Below are 22746 nucleotides of genomic sequence, written 5' to 3'. Positions count from 1 at the left end.
GAAGAAATCAATAGGTCTTAGCAATGGGTTGCATTATGGATATGATGAGTTCAAGGTCCATGTGGGCCATTCACAGAGAAGTGTCCAAGAAATTGATGGATGGATTTATCTATCTATCTATCTATCTATCTATCTATCTATCTATCTATCTATCTATCTATCATCTATCTACCTATCATCTATCTACCTATCATATGTCTATCTATTTACCAACATACTTACCTGGGGGAGTAGTAGTTTTGGTAGCTATCAGCATACCCCTGGTCACCAAAATGCATTCCTGGTTGAAATCTCCAGGAAATAGAGTAGACAGAAAAGACATGGGGACTGAGAATGAAATCTGGACATGGGGACTGAGAATGAAAAGACATGGGGACTGAGAATGAAATCTGGGTAGACCTGGCTTTCCATGAAGTGGACTTGATTAGAGTGAGTACACCTGTATGCGTGGAGGGCAAATGTGTGTTCAGCCTATTGTGGCTGAGAGCATGAGTGAACACATACCAGTTAACCATTACGTCTGCTTCGGTCATCTGCAGTGTTAGGGGGAAAGAGAGACCAAGCCTGCCTTCCCGAGAAGCTAGGCACACCTGTGATACTCCACACATGGGCCATGCACCTTGACTGTTTGTCCATCTAAGAGGTACTGCTGACTTTAATGACCTAGCTGGCTTGCAGTGGCCATTATGTGGGTGTTTCCAAGCACGAGGCTGGGACAGGGCCTGGGCAGGGCCAGGGTCTGTTTGTTACTTACACATTGAGAGGCTGCCAGGCTGGCCACTGAGCTTTGGCTTTGATGACGGTAAGGACCTCATCACTCTGCAAAAAAGAGTCACAGATATTTAGTGAGGAAAGCTGGACTCATGAGAACGAGAGGGCTTTGACATGGTGACACTGTCTGCCTCCACTCACTTACCTGATATTGAGGCTCTATCTGCTTAGATGTAGGAGCCATTCCACCCAAGGGTGGAAAGCCCTGGAGCCTTGGCAATCCCAGGAGGTGGGGCTGAGTGTCCAGTGTGCCTGGTGTGTCCATTGAACCACACCTTTGGTTTACAGCTCAGCCCATCCCTTCCCCCTAGATCCAGGCTCTGACTTGGACTCTGCTTTGGATGGCCAGACTTCCATATTGCGTCCAGCCCAGAGGGTTGTGGGCTCTGTGTCCAGGCACCGACTGGGGCCTGCTTCAGGCCATACTGTAGTAGAGACTGAAATGCACCCAACACCTGACTCCAACAAGTGTCAGCCCCGAGGCTGACACTTCTGCTGTTGAGACCCATGCCCTGGATCAGGGTCCCTTCGTTATGGAGGCCAGAACGAAGCCGGGGGCCCACACCGCTGTGCCATTCCTGTTATTCTGCTCCATTTTGCTTTGGACAGCGTGTAGAACACCCTTAAAGTGTGGGGACCCAAAATAAGTTTTTGAGGAAGAATTTGACAGTTACCATTTTGAAAGAAAGCATGAAATTGTCATTGTGGGGGGAAATCAGAACTTTGTGGATCTCGCTAAACTTTACCTTGAGGTTTGTCTGGGTTCTTATTTTCAATTACATATTTAGGGTGAGGGGTATCATACTCTGCAAGCCTTCATACTTCCATAGCCCAAATTTGGCTTTGGCTGGGCGTGTTCCCCACAGCGGATTCAACTAGTTCTGGATCTGCCTCCCTCCCCTGACCTGGGCTCAGCAAATGCTCAGACATCACCATACATGATGCACAGAAAACCTGGAATGTCACTGGCTGGGGAAGGATGAGTTTCGTTGCTGACTGAGCAGGTTCCTGATTTCTAGGAGGGCAGAGACTCGCAGTCCTTACGGCCGTACCTGGCAGTAGGTCCCTAGAACATATTTGGGATGAATTGATGGACTTCTCCTTAGTTGGATACCTTGCCCAGAAAATTCCACAGCCCTGAGGAAACTGGAAGGAAGGAGATTAGAGGTGCCTCAAGGCCTCCTGGTCTGGAGCACCTTGTCCGCAGCCCAGGGCAGGGGTTGTTGGATGGTGGGCCATCAAAAGGAGGGGAGCCTAGCCAGATCCAGCTTGGCCTGGGAGCCTACAGATGTTCCTAGTGAGATGAAGGGCAGAAGTGAGGTCCACAGGGACAAGACATAGAAGCCTCCACACCCCACCCCCCAGCCCCCACCCCCATGGGAAGCTCACAGCCTCTTCTTGATCTCAGGCTTCCCTGGGGGTTCCTGACCAGAGGAAAGAATCTTTGGATGCATAGACACCTCACATTCACATGGCTGCAGGGCGAGCATTTCCACGTCCCAATCAAGCTGTTCACATTTCTCACGAGAGATTTCTTTATTTGTCGAGACTGTCTCCCTCATTCATTCCTAATAAATATCTGTTGGATGACTGCGAGAAGCTGCCTACCATGAAGCCACATGCGACACAGAACCTATCTCCCAAATCCCAGCGCTGCATCTCCCTTGACCCGGGTTTCTTGTAATCATCTGACCTGTTCCCTGTCCCACACTGAGCTCTTCGTCTGACCCCAGAACCCTGCTCCTCCTCCTGTGGGCCCCGCCTGGTCAAAGACTCCCCACTGGCCTAACCAAACTTTTCTTAGAATCGAACAGCATTTCGAGACCTTCCTACTAAACTTCTCCTTCCTTCAGGTCCCAAGTCCCACTGAGTTCACAGCCTTAACATCCCTTACATCTCCTCACCGGTCTCCTTGTCTCCTGTATCTTCTTGCTCTTCCCCACCCCCCCCCACCCCCCACACTGCTGCAAAGCAGACCATGTCCATTCTTCACCTAAACCTTTCGGCAGCTCCATACAATTTCCATGACAATTTCTTAATTCCTGGTATGCTTTTTTGATTTTTAATTCCACAATAATACATGCATATGTAGACAAATTTAGCATCATAGAAGCACACGATGTAAATGCGGAGCACTTTCCACGTTAGCATCTACCCTGCCTTCTGCCTCCTTCTCCTTCTCCAGAATGTTACAGTTTGGTGTGCATCATCCCTGACCTTTTACTACACACACACGCGACTACACGGGTGTGCGCACATCAGACACAGCTTTCCCCACAAACATAGCATCACACTGAATATCTTCTCCTGTAACATGATTTTTATACTTTTCTTTGATAATGAATCGTGGGAAACTTTCCATGGCAGTAGGTATAGCATCATAGCTTTCCTTTCATTGATATTTAGAATGTTGGAGATCTTCAAATTATGGTAAGACACGTCAAGACTCATAGAAAAGAAATCCAAGAAATGAGATCCTGTCTGATGACAATTGTTTTGCCATTGAAAAAAATGCTTTACTAAAAAGAAAAAAATCAACGTGGACGGAGTTTAGGTGGCTACCGAGTTAGCAGGCCTTGCAGATTCACCTGCATTACAAACAATCTCGATTTTCAAGTCCCAACTACTGACATGTCGATTTTGCTTTTGCAGTGTATAACGCAACAAAAATCGTTTGGGCCCTTAATTAGGGTTTATATGCGGTGATGAAATCCCGTCTGTATGTTTTCATACAGAGGCTCCAAGGATGGTGGGTCCACGTGTACAGGCATTAGACAGCTTGTCAATGCTGTGCTTTGTTTCACCGAGTGGTTCCACACCATCTGCAGAATCAACTGCTTATTGTTCCTTGTTTGTTATCATTCATGTTACCCGACAAAATTCTTTTTTAAAAAGGAGCATTCTGTAAAATTTTATTTAGAAAGCAAAATATTTTTGTTGATGCATCAAAATTCTGGGGTAGAACCTAAGCTGTACAGGACTGGAGGGTGTCTGGCTTGTTCGTGCCTGTGTCCAAGCACTGTGGCTGATTAGTAAATTTCTGAAAACACAAATCCACACCATTCCTTTTGACATATATGTAGAATTCCATCACATGAATGTTCTCTAATTTTTTTTTAAGCCAAGATTACTGGTGCATATTTAATTGTTTCCATAAGTGGTGCTATGACGAACATTCGTGTATGCATTTCCGTTTACAAACCCAAACGTTCCTGTGTCATAGATTCCTAGGAATGATTAAAAGATGAAGCAAATTTAAATTTTTGGTAGGGCCTACCAATTTGTCCTCCAGATACCTGTCCCAATTTATACTCTAACAAGAATGTATATGCGCCCACTTCTTCGCAACTTTTGACACACTGGATTCTCTCAACCTTTTTAGTATTTACTAAAACAGCAGGCAGAAAAGTAGTGTGATTGAGAGCCCAAGCTCCGGTGTCATGCCTGAGTTCAAAATCTAGTTGCACCATTGACTAGCTCTATGCCCTTTGGCAAGTCTCTTGACCACTCTCAGCTTTCTCATCTGTGAAATGGGGTTAAAAAGAGTATGTACTTCATGGGATCATTAGGTGGACTAAATGACATATTTCATGCAATGTGCTAATACAGTGCTTATATCAGCATAACTATCAGCTACTATTTTTATTCTTACATTCAGGTCAAGCTGATATTAGAATCGATTTGTACTGCTTGAGTACAGAAAGTGGAGGCCACGGTTGTGTCTACAAACCCACAATGTCTCGGAGGAACTGAGGGGCTCAGGGAACCAATGATGGGAGGTTTATGTAGCCGGATGAGCCTTGGATGGGGCCACTGGGGCACTAGGCATTTTTCATTCTAAAGAATGAAGGACTTATATTCAGAGTAAGCAATCCAAATTGCAGACTTAAATGAAAAGCCATTTTAACAAGTCTCTAAGGCACAGGAAGGATCTTTCAACAATCCTTAGGGCCCTTATCCATCCCCCATAGGACCCTTTCCAAACCAAGTATTTCAGGGCATTCGAAGTTCATGCCTCGTTTGGATGATGTTCGCTCCTTTCCACAGATATGCCAATAAAAGAAAATAAAAGAAAATAAAGAAAAGAAACTACAGGTCACTTGTCCATCTCCATGGGGATGAGTTCTTTTGGTAAACATATTGGGAAGACAAGACAGCTATACTCAGGTATCACAGTTACTGCTTTCAGGAACCGCGTAGCTCCAAATAGGCCACAGGCTGAGCTCAGATCCAGAGGAAGGAGGGTTTGTGTGGGGTGGAAAGGGGCCTGGGGCTGGTTGGAGGCAGAAATCACATTGATATCAGGAGATACCAAGTCTCAGCAGAGGAGAGAGTAAGAATGTGAGTCTGGAGCGTTGGGTTGGGGGCTAGCGTTCTCACCAACCTTAGCCCACATGGACCCTCCTATGCCTCCCAGAGCCACACCCAACACAGCTCCAGGCAGCTCAGCCATGCCCATGGCAAAAGGCCTGAGTCTGTCACCTCCCCCGTCTTGCTCGGCTCCTCCTTCTCTGCTCCTGCACCTTCCTGGATTCTGACCTTTTGCCTTCATCGTCCAGTCTTGACCCATGCCTGTTCATCATCCCAAGGCCCCCTTCGCTCAGGGAGGCTAACCTCCTCCACCATAGCATGTCCTGCCTCAGATCTGTAGTTTCAGAGTCAGCCCAGCCAACTGGCCTCTTCCCCCCAGGAAGAGAAATGGGATGCCATCCATAATCAGAGAGGGAAAATAATTGAAAGGAGTAGAAACAACAGTAACAGAAAGAGTGATCTACTGTTTGTATGTGCAAGGCTCTTGCTAATAACCTTATATATAGTATCTTATTTAATCTTTACGGCACATTTGCAAGGTAGGTATCTGCTTTTTAATCCTCAGACACATTTATTTAGCCAAAAGAGTTACACAGTCAATGGCAGAGCTAGAGTTTAAATCTCAGTCTGACTCTGTAGACCACACCCATCACCAGGAGGGTGGGGGGACTAGGAGACTAGGGGGGACTAGGGGGAAGAGTAAGCTGCAGTGCAGGGGGCCAGGCACGCTTGAAAGGTCAGGCCTCACTTCTAGCCCGTGCCCCTGCTGCTCTTAAAGGCATATCCGAGCCTACTCTGAGTGCTGAATATCGCAGCCACACTTACAGAATTATCAGACAGTGTTCACCATACTGTTGATATTAATGCTGTCCTGAGAACTGGTTTTGTTGAAGAGGGGGGAGCACAGGGTCTCTGAGTTGGAGAGAAACTGTCTACTTCTAAAGAAGAGGAAACTCAATGACACTAATTGCTCATGCAGTGATACATGCCTATGCACATAAACACGCTGCCCCATCATGCATTTCTGTGCATCCATCAGCTGGTTTCTTAGGAAAACCTTTGAGGATAACTATTATCTCATTTTGCAGATGAGGAAACTGAGGTTCAGAGAAGTCACATGACTTGTGGAAGACCACCCAGGAACCATGATTCCAATACAGGTGTGTCTGAATCCAAAACGTATGCTCTTTCCACTTTCCCTGACTATTCTCCCTCTCAAACTCTCTCTCATCCTCTCCTGGTTTTGCTTGTGTTTTCAGCAAGAGCATGGCTGCCCCCGGCTGACAGTTTTCTCCAAAGAGCCCTTGCTGTGAGGTGCAGGGTCCCCGGGTTTCCCCTGGAAGGGCAGCGCACGGCATTTTGCCTTAGGACCCCAATGAGCGCTGTTTAGTTCCACTTTTTTGCTTCTACCCTTTCCCAGAATCTCCACTTACCACCCATTAAAAAATATCAATCCTGATGGCTTCCAGCTCTGAAGGAGAGTGGAAAGTCATCCTTTGCTGAGAGTCCTGGGGATGAGTAGCAGGAAACGAGCCATTTTATTAGGTAATAATAGAGCTATAAACATCTTTAAAACCAATTGGGCCCAACAGCCCCTCCCATCATTTCAACAGGCTCTGGGTTTATTGGATCATAAATGAAAGCAGATAACTCGTATTCGGTAGTGCTTTACAGTTTGCCCATGATCTCATGTGGTCTGTACTCTAGTCCCTGAGGTAAGCAAATGCATGGTCCCATTTCTAAGATGAAGTAACTGAGACTCACCTTTCTCCTGTGAAACTGTTCTGGCCAACGTCACCAATGAGCTCTCCACTGCCAGTGGTCAGTGCCTACCTCTTAGTTTCCATGACTCCTCAGCAGCTCTTGACATAGCTGGTCACTCCTTCTGCCTTGAAACACTTTCTACTCTGTGCTGGAACTTCCTGTCTTTCAATTTCTTCTCACCTCATTGGCCATCCCTTGTCAGTCCTCTGTGCTGACCCCTCTTCACCTTCGTCCAAACACTAAAATGCCCTGGGTTCAAGCCTTTGGTCATTTTTTCTACCCACACTGCCTTGGTTATCTCATCTTATCCCATGCCTTAAAATACTAAGTAAATGTACAACGATGGCTAATAAAGTTTAGTCTTCTATATCAACCTTGCCTCTGAATTCCAGACTTGTATATCAACTATCTAACATTTCCATCTGGATGTCTATCTGGCATCTCAAACTCAGCGTGTCTGAAATCAAACTCCTGATCGTCCCCTCCGCAATCCTGGCCTTCCTCCTTCCTCTCCCATGCAATGGCAAAACATCCTTCCCATTCCTCATCCTTCTTTCTCTCACACTCCACATCCATCAGCACAACCTGTTGACTCCACTTCTAAAATGTATTTAGGAGCCAACCACTTTTCGTCACTTGCCCTGCCACCATCCTAGCCCAAGCCACCATCATCGCCCACCCAGATTGTTTCAATCGTTTACTGGCTGCTCTCTCTGCCTCCTTCCCCACCTCCACCAGACTCTTCTTCACACGGCAGCCACACCATTCCTCTGGTCAAAATCCTCCAATGGCTTCACAGCTCACAGCAAGTGGGGACCCTGCCATGTCCCCCACGGCCCTTCAGGATCTTCCCTGCTCCACTAACCTCATCTCTTACTACTCTCCCCCTAGCTCACTTTGTTTCGGTCTTCCTAGATGTCAACTTTTTCTCAGATGTGCCAGGCACACTTAGCATTTGCTGTTCCCTGTGCCAGGAATGCTATTCTTAAAGATATCAGGCGTTTGCTCAAACGTCACCTTCTCAGCGAAGCCTTTGCTGAACACACTATTCAAACAGCAATTCTCTGCCCCGTCCTCCACCCAGCATGCCCCTATCACTTTACATGATTATCTTTTGTCCATAGCATCCATCTGTCACTGTCCGGTACACTGTGTATTTTGCTTATTTACTTTTTATTCAGCCCCCGCTGAATAGGGGCTCCACGAGGACAGGGTCTGTCTTGCTCACGGCTGTACTATCAGTGACCAGAGCTGTGCTTGGAACATGCTCAGCCAATATGTTTTACATGAATGAGAGGCTGTAATGAGGAAGGGGCCAGTGTCTTCTGAGCCTCAATCCACCAGCACTCCACCGGCCTAGGGCAGAGACAAAGCTGTGTGAAGTGACACTAAGAGACCTAGGCGTTGAGCTGGCAGGCACGGGGAAAGCAGTAGGAGAGAGCCAGCCAGGAAACTGCTAGAACTTCCAGGTAGTAGAAGGAGAGGGAAGAAACAGGACACACAGGTCACTTGACGAACCGTGGTCAGAGCGCACAGGTTCTGAGTTGGCTTCAGGTGGACACTCCAGAAACCTGGGCTGGCTGTTTATAAGCGCCCGTAGCACGCCTTGTGTCCTGGGAAGACGCCGCCTTCACAAGTTGCTTCTGATCGGCTACTTCAAAGCCAGAAAAGATATCTGAAGCCCATTCACAAGAAGATGGTGTGGTCGCAGAAAAGCATTTCAAATGCAATTTATTTTTATTTTTCTTTTCAAACACAGCCTGTAATTCTGATGGGAAAATTGCATAATGCTCGTAGATAACAATTTTCCCGTGAGACAGTTTTGTGGAAACAGCTTGGCGTTTCTGAAGCCCGAGAGGAAGGGCCCGACAGAGCCACCTGGGGCCACCCCACTGCCCCTCCATCTGCATCTGCCTGTCGCTGGCAAGTGGAAAGCTTCTCGGACGGGCTTCACCCCATGACCTGTGTGCCTCTGTTAGCCATGTGCATCGATTTAGATTGTCCTTTGGTGACTGAAGTGCCAATCCTGGATTTTAACCTCATTTTCTGGATTTTTATCATGTTTCTCACAATGCTCACGGACGCCTGCCTCTCCTCTGAGTCAAACAGGGGGCTGAATAGGTCAGTGGGGCCTGTCTGTCTCTCCCATCCTGCCAGCTCCTCACGACCTGATCTTCCTAGGCCCTCCTCCCTGCCTCCTAGCCCATCTCCAGCAATTAGAAAGCTGTTAGTGCCACCGCTGGAGGAGAGAAGTAAAACAGGGGCCAGGCCAGGCAGGATTCTGACATCGCACAGGAGAGAGCATGCTAAGCAGGCTGTCTGCTTTCAAACAGGCTGGGGCTGCAAAGAAGCCAAGCTAGAGCCTGGAGAGAGGATGAGCTGGGCCAGGTCTGGCTGAAGGAGCCTGTAAGGCAACTGTAAGGGCAGCACCCCAATGCTGCCCATTTCTGGTGGTCTTAAAGGCACAGCAGTTGACACCCCTTGTTCCTCTTCCCTGTCTCCCCTTCCTCACCTTCCTCTGAGGACAGCTCCTGTCAAGTCCTGGAAACTAGTGTCCTCCCTGTGTCCCCAGCAGTGGCCCTGCTTGGGGGAGGTATGCCAGGAATGATTAAGGGATAAATAATGGATTAGTTAATTAAAAAATTAATTAGTGACAAGTTAGAGGAAGCCTCTGGCCTTTGCGGCCCTCCCAGGGGGTGTTAGGGGCACTTCTTGTGAGTGCTGTGGGACTGGGAGGCTGGAGAGCGGGAATGCTATGATCTGATGTATGTGTTTAGAGGATTCTTCTGACTGGTGCGAAAGAGTAAAGCGTCGTAGGGCAAGGGGGAAGCAGGGAGACCAGTCAGGCGACACTGAACCAGGAGAGAGCAACAGAGGGGCTGAGAAGATGCTGGATACAAGACATTATTTTAAAAGAAGAAGCAACAAGATCTGCTGACTGATGGTTTGGATATGGGGTGTCAAACAAAGATGTGTCAAGGATGACTCCAAGGGAAGGTATCAGGTAGGTCGCTGAAGCTATGAGGCCGGAGTTTAAGAGAGAAGTCTAGGCTAGAGGTATAAATTTGAAAGTCATGAACATATAGCTGGTAGTTAAAACCACAGCACATAGTACTTGGGGAGTGAGTAGAGACAAAGAGGGTGGAAAAGAGCCAACTAGTGGAAGATGGTATAGCCAGAGGAGGCAGAAGGACACTAAGAATCTCCCCTAGGGCCTCTTCAGAGCCCCTGTGCTGATTCCATTTTCCCCTTTTCTGTCCCTGCAATCCCCAATGTCCCTACTTCCCCCACTGTCCCCTACTGTCCTCATTGTCCCTTGCTACCCCATTATCCCCCTACTGCCCACACTGTCTCCCTGATGCCTCCACTGACCCCTGCTCACTGCCGCATAGACTAATAAAGTTTAGCCTCCACTGCTGCCAGCCTTGCTACTTGCTCACTGCTGCCACCACTGCCCTGTTGGTCACTTATGAAAATGCGATTGAAGCCGGTTTAAGAAAAACAAGGCAGCGAGGCAATGCAGCCAGGGAGTCCAGAGAGCTCTTTTTGGGGAGTTGGCTGTGTGGGAAGTTGAGAAAATTGACAGTAGCAGGAAGGACATGTGATTATTTTGTAGACTATGAGTGACATTAGGGCAAGTTTGTATGTGGAATGGTATAATCTAGTACCGAAAGAGAGATTACTATTGCGGGGGAAGGGAGAGGGAGCATTTGCAGGGGTAGGGGTCCTTGAAAAGAGGAGAAGTGAAATCCAGACCCAAGAGGAAAGATGGCCCTCCAGCCAGTGCAAGAGGTTGAAGAGAAAGACAGGGTATGGTAGCCGCAGACACCATTGATTAGTGGTGTTGCTGGGACCCAATGGTAAGGATTCATTCATCCAGCAAATGTCGACAGAGCCCCTACTCTGTGCCAGGCTCTGCTCTGAGTGCTGGAGACTGAGTCCTGAACAAAAAGGACACTAGTCCCTGCCCTCAAGGAGCTTTCACTCCCGAGTGAGGAGGCAGCCATAAACAAAAAAACTGTTACAGTGTACTAAACATTAGCTTTTTGCAGAAAATAATGCAAGAGAGATAGAGAGAGGGAGGCCAGGGTTGGATAGTGAAGGATGTTGCAATTTTAAATAGAGTGTGGAGGAAAGCTTCACTGATAAAGGGACATAATTATTCTAAGATAGAGGTGCAAATACATATGAAAAGGACCAAGAAAGAACTCTGTCAAGATGAAAATATACCTTACATACTAAAATAAGGTCTTTAAAAATGTAAAAAATAACATAACTATACTATGGAAAGTTAGAGAGAGAGAGAGGCAAAAAGACCCATAATCCCAGTGTCCTTACCCAGGAGTTGCCATCGATTTGTATATTCATTTGTATAGATGTATGTCTTTGTCACATTGTCACATAGCTGAGATCATAGCTTACACACACACACACACACACACACACACACACACACACACACTCACATTCTTTATCCTTACCATTTCTTTGCACAATGTCAGCTTAGATTATTACACAAAAGATTATACAAACTGTTCCATATCTTGCTTTATCATTTAATATATCTTAGATATATCATTTATGAACCCAAAGATCATATAGCAATGTAAAAAAAAGATATAAAAGTATATGTGTATTTTTTTTACATTGCTGTATGGCCTTTAGACCATATAACCATCTAATGATGGGTTCATCATTAAAAGAGCTACATATATATTTTATATTTACCCTGCTCTCTGAAAGCAGAGCCCTCCTATGAAACCTTTTGTAAACCGAAATGGCATAAAGTGAAAAAGCAATTGCTTTAGGACACATCTTGCTAACGGATGCACAAAATAAATCGAGATAAAGCACAGATGCTCACAGACAGTGCAAAGCTCTGGCGGCGTAAGGCTGAGACGCTGAGCGTAGTTCCCGGGGAAGGCGCTTGGCGGCGCCACTCTCCCTGTTCGGGGCGCATGCTGTCTCTATATCTGCTCACTGCAAAACAAATGCCACATGCTATTTCCGTTTTTTACCTTTTTTCATAAAAGTAAAAATCCTCTTTGGATTTCTTTCAGTTAGCGAAAAAGGTACCAGTGTGGGTCTTTCGTAAAAGTGAAGTAGCAGCGGAACTTTTGAAAAACGGGGGATGCCTGCATCTCTCATGCGATTATCTCTAAAATACATGAAATGATAAAACAAAGTATAGAACAGTTTGTGTAATAATCTACTTGTATAATAATCTAGCAAACATGGTGCAAAGAAATGGTAGGGATAAAATTGTGTGTGTGTGTGTGTGCACGCACATGCATGAGTGCGAGGGTGCGTGCATGTATTTCTATTTGCATAAAGTATCTATAGAAGAATACATAAGAACTTGACAAAAATGAGGTGCTTCAGGGGAGGGGAACTTTAATCAGGGAACAAAGAAAACAATGAAACTTTTCACTGTATAACTTCATATACCTTTCCAATTTAGAACTATGTGAACATATTGCCATTAAAAAAATGGGAAGAAAGGGCCACTTAGAGGCTGTTTCCTGAGGTTTTCTCAACTGGATAGTGATGAAGGCTTTTGAGGGTGTGCGTGCACGTGTGTGTGTGTGTGTGTGTGGCCTTCACTGTGTGTGCAAGGGGTGAGGGCAAATGTCTAGAGGTAACGGGCTTGGAGTCAAGGCAGAAGGTGGGGAGAGGGTGCAGAAGAGCTAGTGCAGGGGTAAAATTGAGAAGACATCTGATGGCTTCTCTACTTGACAATTTAAAAGCCTGTTAGGCTTTATTATCTTTAAAATAAAAACAGTTTCGAAAGGAAGTGAGAACTCATTTACACACGAGAACTCTCTCTCCTCTCCTTCCCCATTGGAAGCTTCTGACTCAGGTATTATACAGTCAGCCTGTTTTGCTGGGTCCTTAAAATATAAAAAACATTTCAGTTCATCATCTCCCTTCATCCACTGATTTCCAGAAAAAGCTTTCAAATTATTAAATAATGAAGCTCCAAATGACCTGGATGGGGGAGAAATAAGAGTGCCTTAAGGTGCTCAGCACGGTAGCATCAAATCAGATTCCAGAAATGCTGCTTTCTTAAATGGTGCTATTTAAATGCAAAGAAACAACTTGATAAACTCTAAAAGCTTAACCCTTCTCATTCCCGAGACCTCCATATGCTCCTAGAGATTACCATAAAGGTAACAGGAGAAATTTTGTGTTGCCAGCTGACACTAAAGGAGTGTCCCTACCAAGAATTTAAGATCACACACACACACACACACACGCACACACACACACACACGCACACACGCACGCCTTCCACAGTAACAGAAGGTTCCCAGACTGTGAAATCTCCATGTTTTAGTTTAGTTATCACGGTGGCATCACAGAGCAGGGGTTAAAGAGCAGCGTAGTGGAATAAGGCAGACTGAAATTCGAATCTTGTCTCAGCCACTTATGTGCTGTGTAAATTTGGGGAAGTCACTCATCCTCTCTGAACGGATTCCCCATGTGTAAAACGTATTTATTGAGCTCTTTCTATGGGTCAGAGATTGTTCTAGGCACAAGGCGTAGGGCAGTGGACAAGGTAACACAGCTCCTGTTCTTGTGGGGAGTGTCCTCTAGTGGGTTAATAATGAGATAATATAAGTCAAGAGCCGGGTGAACAGTAATGAATAGGGTAACTATCATCACTCAGATGCATTTGCATCTCTCCACATCTTTCACTGTGCTTCTGCTGATCTACCTTTCAGCCTAAAGCTCCTACACTACCTGTTATGTCCCAGTTGGTTCATGGCTTGTGTGTCTCTGCCTGAAATGCTCTTATTTCTTTCCTCTCAAGCAACAAAGCTGAAAAGCCTATTTTTGTTGTTGTTTTTTTTGTTTGAATAGAATTTATGTACAGATGTCCCCAGTTAGCCTCTAGGTATATGTTCTAAGATCCTCAGTGGATGCTGAAACCATGAATAGTACTGAACCCTATATAGACTATGTTTTTTCCTATATGTACATCCTTTGATGAAGGTTCATTTATAAATTAGACATAGTAAGAGATTAAGAACAATAACTAATTATAGAATAGTTATGACAATATATTGTAATAAAAGTTATGTAAATGTGGTCTCTCAAAATATTGTACTATACTCATCTTTTCACTTAAAGGAAGCGCTTTATGGCTTTTTCTTTGGCATATCAAAATTGTCAGCATCACCACTTAAAGGAAGCACTTTATGGCTTTTCTTTGGCATATCAAAATTGTCAGCATCACTATTCCTGTGGTTTGGGGTCATTATTAAGTAAAATAAGGTTTATCTGAACACAAGCACTGAGATACTATAGTAGATCTGAGAACCTGGAAGGCTACTAAGTGACTCGCTGGTGGGAAGTGTATACAACAGATACTCTGGCCTAAGGGATGATTCATGTCCCAGGCAAGATGGAGTGGGATGGCATGAGAGTTCATCATGCTATTCAGAATGATGGATAACATAAAACATACAAATTATTTTCCATTCAATATTTTGGACCACAGTTGACGGGGGCGGGGGCGGTAATTGAAACCGCGAAAGTGAAACCACAGATAAGGGGGAACCTCTGTATCTAAGGTGTACAATGTGATGTTCTGATACGCATTTACATAGTAAAATGATTACCACATTCAGGCTAATTAACATATTCCTCTCCTCACATAGTTAACTTTTTTCTTTTTTGGAGAGAGCATCTGAAATTTACTCTTAGCAAATTTTCAATATATAATACAGTATTATTTACTTTACTCACCATTCTGTACATCAGATCTCCAGTCTTGTTCATCCTGCATAACTATAATTTTGTATTCTTTGCTCAACATCTTCCCATTTCTCCCACCTCCTTGCCCTTGGTAACACCTTCTTGACGTTCCCCAGACTTTCAAATAATACTTTTCCATGCCTCGATCATGTTGCATTATTATTTGCAAGATTATTTGTTCACTTATGTCTTTCTTACCGGATGGTGTCTAGTGAAGCACCTGTCTCATAATAGTTACTTGATCAAATATATTAAATGAATGTTTAATAAATGAAAGTTTGATTCCCAAATGTTACATGTGAATTAGGAGAGGATCTGGAAGTTATTATTACTGCTACCCAAAGAAGAATTCATAAAACTTTGTGATTTTCATGCTATGGAGATATCACAACAGAGGTAACTGGATGCCTCCCAACATTCTTTCTCAGAGTAAGGTCTGAGGAACCCTAAGGGTTTGTGAATATGTTAGGGTCTCAGTTCTCTATAGAAATTTAAACATTTAATATGTTTATAATAATTTTAAAAATCAAAGTATATTATGGATGATCTTGAAGATCTTATAATCAAGTACCACCAGACAATTTCTGAGGCTGGGAAGCATTTGTGTTTAGGTCCTATTGCTGCTCTGCACAACTTTACTGTAGGCTAGTATGGTGGACTGCGTGATGCTCTGCCCAGATCACTCTTTAGCTGCTGGGAAGGAAGCTAAAAGGCAGCCCCCAGAGGTCAGTTCTTTTTGGAGATTGCGTTGATTGTATGGAACTGCCTCCTTCCAGGGGCACAAAGGCTGGGACCCTTGCCCCCAAGTCAGGACATCTCTGTAGAGGCACTCCCCACCCAGCGGATTGGTAGAGGCCTTCTTTGGGCCTGTAACCCAGCTCGATCTCTCCTGCCTGTTTCTGCTTCTGCCCTCTCCCTTCCACAGGTGTGGTTCCCAAAAGCATTCTCTGATAATATCCTGTAGGCTAATCTTGACTCAGTCTGCTGCCCAGAGAACCTAGCGGCTACAGTTAGTGGAAAAAAAGAGAGACAACGATATCTATAAATGTCATTGAATGTCATTCTCGCCAGGTAAAGTGCGAATGATATGTGTCATGCTAGTGGTTGGGACAGTAATGGGAGAAGTGAGTTAGGCCCAAGGACCCTGGTGTACAGGTACACCAAACTTCAAAGGACCTGGGTCAAGGCAGTCAACATCACATGGAGATTGTGAACAGTCATTTAATATCGGCAACACAGCATCATCCACCACATTAAAACTATGCTCTTAAATAGCATTTTAAAAGGTTTTTAGTTTAGTTTGTGTTATTATTATTATTATTATTGTTATTTTGCCTTTATAGTCATATGAGAGCTATCAGTATAAGGAGTTAATACCTACTTTTCTTTGCACATATTTAAATAACATAATGATGAAAATACTTATAACTCATCCTTGAGGGTTTGTGAGCCTATATATGCCCTTTAAAAGACATCCATACGTTACTCGGGTTTGGGAATTACCCAGTTTTGCAACAGCATGGTATTAAGAGCGAGGGTTTTAGAGGCTCTGTGGCTTAACATGTTGCTTAACTCTTTAAGCCTTGATCTTTCATCAGTAAAATAGAGATAATAGTATCTACATTACAGGCTTGTGGTAAGATATAATGAGCTACAAGTAAATGCAGAATGCTTGCACAGTTCCTGACACGTAGTACGTGCTCAATAAATGGCAGCAAGCAGGAGAGGCTTAATAGTAAAGAAAGCCCTTTCCAAACCCAGAAAAATTCTGCTGTCTGCCTCCATCCCAGAAGACAGTAGAAGAATCAGGTTTTAGGTAAGTTACTTCAACAGCATTCAGAGTTAAATTTGCTTAAAAGCTAGCAAACAAGCAAACACTAAAGCCCTAAGGCCCTCAAAAGTGAAAGGTTGAAAATAGAAAACTAAAAAGAGCTATGCTCTAAATTTAAGTTCAGAGAATTTTACATTTAAGGACCACTCAATACGTGAAATAAATATTCCTGTGGTAGGCTGAATAATGGCCCCCCAAGATATCTATGTTTTAATTCCTGAAACCTGTGAATATGACTTTCTATATCCAAAAGAACTCTGCAGATGTGATTAAGTTAAGGATCTTGAGATAAAGAGATTATTCTGGATTTTCTAATAAGTGTCCTTATTAGAAGGAAGCACTGGGAAATTTGACTACAGAAGACAACAAGGTGACGTGAGGAGAGAAGCAAAGATTGGAATAATGTGACCTTAAGCCAAGGAATGCCATACCACCAGCTGCTGCTATTCCCGGAGAGGCAAAAAGCATCCTGTAGCCTCCTGAAGGAACCACCTCGGCCAACACCTTGATTTTAGCCCCATAAGACTCATTTTGAACTTCTGACCTCCAGAACTTATAGGAGAATAAATTTGTGTTGCTTAAGCTGCAAAATTTGTGGGCATTTGTTGTAACAGCAGTAGGAATTAATACAATGGTCCCTATTTGCCCTTTCAATTAGTGAATTTAGTGAAAATAAAATGAGAAAGACCAGTCATTAGAAGGGAGAGTGGAAGGAGAATAGCGGTTAGAGTCTGAAGAACTGATCGGATTCCTGGTCTCTCCACTTTCTAGTGGTGTGACTCCAGTCATTAGAAGGGAGAGTGGAAGGAGAATAGCTGTTAGAGTCTGAAGAACTGATCGGAATCCTGGTCTCTCCACTTTCTAGTGGTGTGACCTCAGGCCAATTGGTCAGCTTTTCTGGGCCTCACTTTCTTCTAAAATGGGACTAAGTTAACTCGTGAGGTTGTCGTGAAGAGTAAATGTTAGAACACCTTATGAACCATAAAACTATGTGAACTATTTCCATTATTATTATTACTGTTTAAGAAAATAATCCAAATTGAAGATTGTAATGAACATGCTGCCTCTTATGAAGATGGCCTAATGAAGCATAAAATGTATATCTAAGGAGATTTCATGAATGCTGGATCTGGGCATGCTGATTCAGTGTTTTGGCAAATGGTGCTGAAAAATCTCAGTTCTTAGACCATCTCGTTCCCACTGAACTTCACTAAACTGACCTCAAGGCCTACCTGCAATTCCTTACTTTTACAACCCAGGCTGAGTGTTCAGACATTGTTGTCACTTGGGCTTATCCGATGAGATGTTTTTTTTTTTTCCTTAGGAAGAGAATATCAGTAATCCAATCATCTCTAACTATAGGGCAATTTTCCTGCACTTGAAGATTCCTGAAGCATAAATCATGGAAATAATCTATGCTTGAAGCTATAACAATAAAAACAACTATGGTTTTTGAAACGCAAGACTGTCCATATGTCTCCAGTCTATCTTCATTGGCACAACAGCATCTCCCAAAGCAAAAGGGAGAAAATAAATAGCTTAGAAGTTTGAAGTTGGAGCCTATCAACGATTTTTTTTCCTTCTTTTTGTAATTCAATTGAACATTTCCTTACTCAGGTGCTGAGGAAAGAATTGCTGTTTTGATGGAAACTATGTTTAGTTTAGGTTTTTTTTTTTAAAGAACATTTTTACAATGGAGTTTTCCTTATTACAAAAATGTGTTCAATGTAGAACATTTAGAAAATAGAGATAGGAAAAAAGAATAATATAAAGACAACTTGTATACCACCCACAGATAACCACTGTAACTTTTTACATTTTAAGCCAAAAAACAGACACTTCAGTGCGCCTGAGTGTGACAATTAAGGAACAGTTTAATTCCAATGATAATAGGAGCCTGGATTCTCTATTCCTTGTAGTTGGGCCCTGCTGTGAGTGAGTAGACCTGGCCTAGGAAAACTCACTCCCAAAGTCAGAGAAATCAAAGAGAGAAATCCCTTTCTAGCTACGAGGCCTTAGGCAAGTCATTTCACCTGTCTCACCCTTAATTTCTTCATATATAAAATGGGTATAGTAACTCTACCTGCCTTATAGATTGCAGCGAAAAATAAATCAGATATTGTTTGGAAGCTCCCATTATAGTGTCTGAGATATAGTAGGTTCTCACTAAGCCTTGACCCGCCCTCCTTGACTAAATCATTTTTGTTTCTCCATGGTCTGACACAATTTATGGTTTCATGAAGGTGCACAAAATATGTTGGTTAAATGAATGAATGAGTTGGTCGAAGGAATGAACAGTTAAGGGAATAAATAAATTAATTAATGAAGGCTAAGTTTCAGAGAAACATATTGTTGAGGAAACCCAAGGTACTCTGCCATGGCTGAAAGGACTTCTCTTGCAATCTTTTTTTTTTTAAGCAATTAGCCCAGGCCAGGCCCTCTGCCTTATTTCAAGGTTTCAGCCATTCCTTTGTCTTGACCTTGGAGTAACAAGCCATCAAAAACTTGCAGCTTTTTTCTATTTAATCCTTCCATCCATTTAATGGGCTATATTTTCTCTGGAAACAGGGGGTATGAACATCACCAAGATAATGGGTAATAGCATTACTACTGGCATTATCCAGATATTATTCAATTAAGGTAATAACTCCTAATGCAGGATGAATTGCTTTTATCTTAAGAATCCAATTCAGCCATCAGCTCACCATCATATTCAAATGACAGAAATTACCTTTAAGTCATAGATCTGTAATGTGATGTTGGAATGGATTTCTAATTATATTTTATGATGCTATATTATAGACATTTTTAAGGTTGGAGTGTATAGCTTGTAGTGTTTTCATTTTCTATCACCAGGCAATTTGAAATCCTTTTCAAATATATAATGAACAAAAATTAGAAAATTTGGGAATAAAATCACTTCAAAAGAATGCTTAAAAAAACTAACAATTCACCTTAGTAAGAATAAGAAGAGTCTAAGATTGTTATTTAACTTTAACACTGCCCCTCTGAAGACAGAGATGGGGAAGAAAAATCACCTTTCCACAGTTGAATTCAAGAGCTTTGTCAACTAGGATGTTGGTTTGACCATGTCCAGAGTATAGTCCTCTCCTTTACTGATCTATGACCTTATTTTGGTGATGAGGGGAAAGGGGGTCAACCAGAGGAACTGAGACATGCTCAACAGCGAGTAATAGGAAAGTCAGTAGACTTTATGTAAACTCTTGCGTGCTGTGCAGCCGTCTCCACGTGTAGGATAGTCTTTTTGAGAAGCCATAATATGAACTGGATGTTATCCGGCAAGCACAGAGTTGAAACAAAGGGGTATATGTGAAGGACTTTAACAGACAGAGTCATAGAGCTATCACTCCCTTCTATGTACATTTTCTTCCTTCGGCCAGGTTACAATAAGTTACAAATAGGCGGCAGCTTTACAACAAACATTCAACTTTAGAGGACACACCCTAGTTGTTATGATCGGAATTTGGCCATCACCCACTTATGACTACATCTCAAGGTCATGTCTGCTCATGGTTTAACTTAGACACTCTTATCTGATTCTTCTCCTTTAACTCTTAAAGGATGCCTGCTCTCCTCATTATGGGGGCCTCTCACCATAGCCCATTACATACTGTCTACACCTGCATTTAGAGAGGGAGACTAAAACGAGGATAGTTTTTCCTCTCATAGTCTGAATTTAACAAAGTTTCTAGTGAAGGATGAATTTCCTGCTGCTTTTCAATGAAGTTGAATGTGACCGCAGCAGGTGGGAACATTGCAATGAGAAAGAAATAGGAAAGTTCCATAAATTAATGCGTGGAAGAAGAAATCTATATTTATTCTCGTTCTTTTAAGTGAGCTAGATGAATGGCTTCCAGCATAAGAGGCAGTGGGTAGGAGAAAGGCTGGAGAGCAGAATGGCTTCCTGCACTCACCCAGTATGAAAAGACATGACAGGCAGGAACAGCTCAGGGAAAGCCTCAGAGCTGGGCCAAATTCTTCCTCAGCTAAGACTGTACCCAGTCCCTACCTACCCCCACTGAACATTTTGTTCATTTTCTACAGCCTAGAGCAGAATCCAGTCCTCCACTGTTCGGAATTCGTGAAATAGGAGAGTTATTTTATCCAAATTATCAACAGACAAAGCTCATTTCAACCTTGCCTGCAACTGGAGAAACAATTTACGACAGAGAAAAGAAATGGATATTCGCAGTTTGCTTTTCTAGGTTGTTCCTAATGTGGTTCTGATTTGCCCTGAGTCCGTCACACAGCCTTCCTTGTGGCACTGAACCCAGCCGATGGATGGAGGAGGTGTGGTTCAGGTAACATTTCACAGGTCCCTAGGCAATCCTGTTGCCTGCTTGCCACCAGAACCAGAGATATATTGGCTGTGAGGGCACGCCTACCACCTGAATGCCTCTGAAACAAACGCCCCTCTGATTTGGGGCTGACGCTTCATTCATTTGCCACCCATTTATTAGGTGTCTACTATGTGTACCAGACACTGGGAACACAGAGATGATTAAGACATGGTTCCTGCCCTCAAGGAGCTCGTATTTTATTGGGGGACAGACAGAACACACAATGACAAGTTGGAGAGATAGTGGCCCCAGGTGCTGGGGCTGCACCAAGGAGGAGCTTATTCACTCTTTCTGGAGTGGCCGAGTTCTCACCAGGCATTTCACGAAGTGTTTGACATAGACAGATGTAGACCCTCTGGGTGAAGTGAGAGATTTCGTGTTCCCAAGTCTGCTACCTTCCATCTCCCTGTAAGGAATGGTTCTGAGAGCCACAAATGTCACAGGTGTGACTAAGTCAGTAAGACCCTGGGACTATCATCAGACAAAATAGAAGAGGGCATGTCTGCATTTTTTTCAGCACAGATTATTAGCCATAGTGTAATGTGGTTGTGAAAATCATAGTTTACGTTTTTTAAACACCTAGGCCAATGGTTTGTAAACTTTGGTATTGGAATCACCAGGAGGGCTTGTTAAAACAGATAGCTAGATTCCCACCCCCAGAGTTTCTGATTCAGTGAGTCCAGGGTGAGGCCCGAGGAGAATTTTCGTTTTTAACAAGTTCCCAAGGGTCAACCACTGACCTAGAGAGTAAATGTCACATAGTAAGGGATCAATAAATAATGGTTATTAATAGTATTAGGCACCACGTTTAGTAATTTACATAAACTAGCTAACTTAACCCTCGTCGTAGCACCATATTGTAGGAATTATTATTATCATCCTTATTTTATACATGAGAAAGAGGAGACTCAATGATCTTGATAGGTTGCTCAGGGTCATATAGCTAATAAGTGGCAGAGATAGCGTACTGAAACCCATGTTTTTTGAGTAGAAAATCCATGTTTTTTTCTGTCACCCTTTTCTGCTATTCAGTAAAGAATAGAGAAAGCTAAAGAGATTTAACTATAGATAAATGAAGTCTAGAGTCATAATACTCTTATTCCATTTCAAATATGTCCCCAAATATATTATTAAATTATTCCTTAAGAGCCAGTGGAAAGACCATTTATTTCTTTTGTGAAAATATATGAGAGAGTAAGAGCTGGCTGTGCCCTGAGCCTAAGGAGCCTCCTAAGCCAATAGCTATCAATCTTTTTTTTTTTGGAACACATTTTGTTAAGCAAAAGTATATTCAGAACCCCAATATATAAAGCAGTCAAGAACAGGGCTGCTTCTAGACTTATGAAACTAATATTGGTGCTGGCTAAAATGGCTGAACTCTGAGCACTTGTGGGCAGAAGCTGAGAGCTCTCCCCACTGAAGCATCAGCTCTGATACAAGCAAGAGAGCCTTCCGATCTGCTTTGGAGTCAGATGCAAAAGTGGACCAGTGAGTTTCTCAGAACCAGGAAGAAGGCAGAAGAAATTCCAGTGAGCACCCATGACACATGCCACCTTCTCCTGGGAAGGGCTTTATCAATTCCCTAGTGAGGTGGGGTTTGTTGGTTAGATCAGGCTAATACTGTTGTTAGGCCTTTCTCACAGGAATGGTTTTAAGACCAGTTAGATCTGCTTTATATTTATGGTTGATAAACCATTTAGTGATCTATTTAGCTCACTCCTCATCAACAAATTCTTTTGTGGTCTTTGTGACGTTCAGAGTAAGACACCACATCAGATATTTCTAAGGAGAAGGACTCCACCAAGTCAACCGAACTGCTAATTACCATTACTGTTCAATGAGAGATTCAAGTAAGCGACTACTTCTAATAGGGGGTTATCTGAACATTATTTACTTCAGTTTGGGTGAGTGGCCCAATACCTCCAGGTATGTTCAGAGTACCCCATG

At 43.3% G+C, this 22746-nt stretch overlaps 1 protein-coding gene across 2 annotated transcripts in view; it reads right to left on the bottom strand.

Moving 5' to 3' along the window:
* SPON1 (spondin 1) overlaps nt 1–22746 on the bottom strand; it is a 229932-nt gene that overhangs the window by 24343 nt on the left and 182843 nt on the right. For both annotated transcript variants that reach the window (XM_015596503.2, XM_015596502.2), the window contains exon 7: nt 755–819. In XM_015596503.2, coding sequence (XP_015451989.1) covers nt 755–819 — 65 coding nt within the window. The remainder of the gene's footprint in view (nt 1–754; nt 820–22746) is intronic.

The sequence above is a fragment of the Pteropus alecto genome, unplaced genomic scaffold, assembly GCF_000325575.1.
Source record: "Pteropus alecto unplaced genomic scaffold, ASM32557v1 scaffold461, whole genome shotgun sequence".
Lineage (NCBI taxonomy): Eukaryota > Metazoa > Chordata > Mammalia > Chiroptera > Pteropodidae > Pteropus > Pteropus alecto.
The sequence above is the reverse complement of the archived record's forward strand: the minus strand, read 5'-3'. Positions and strand labels throughout refer to the sequence as shown.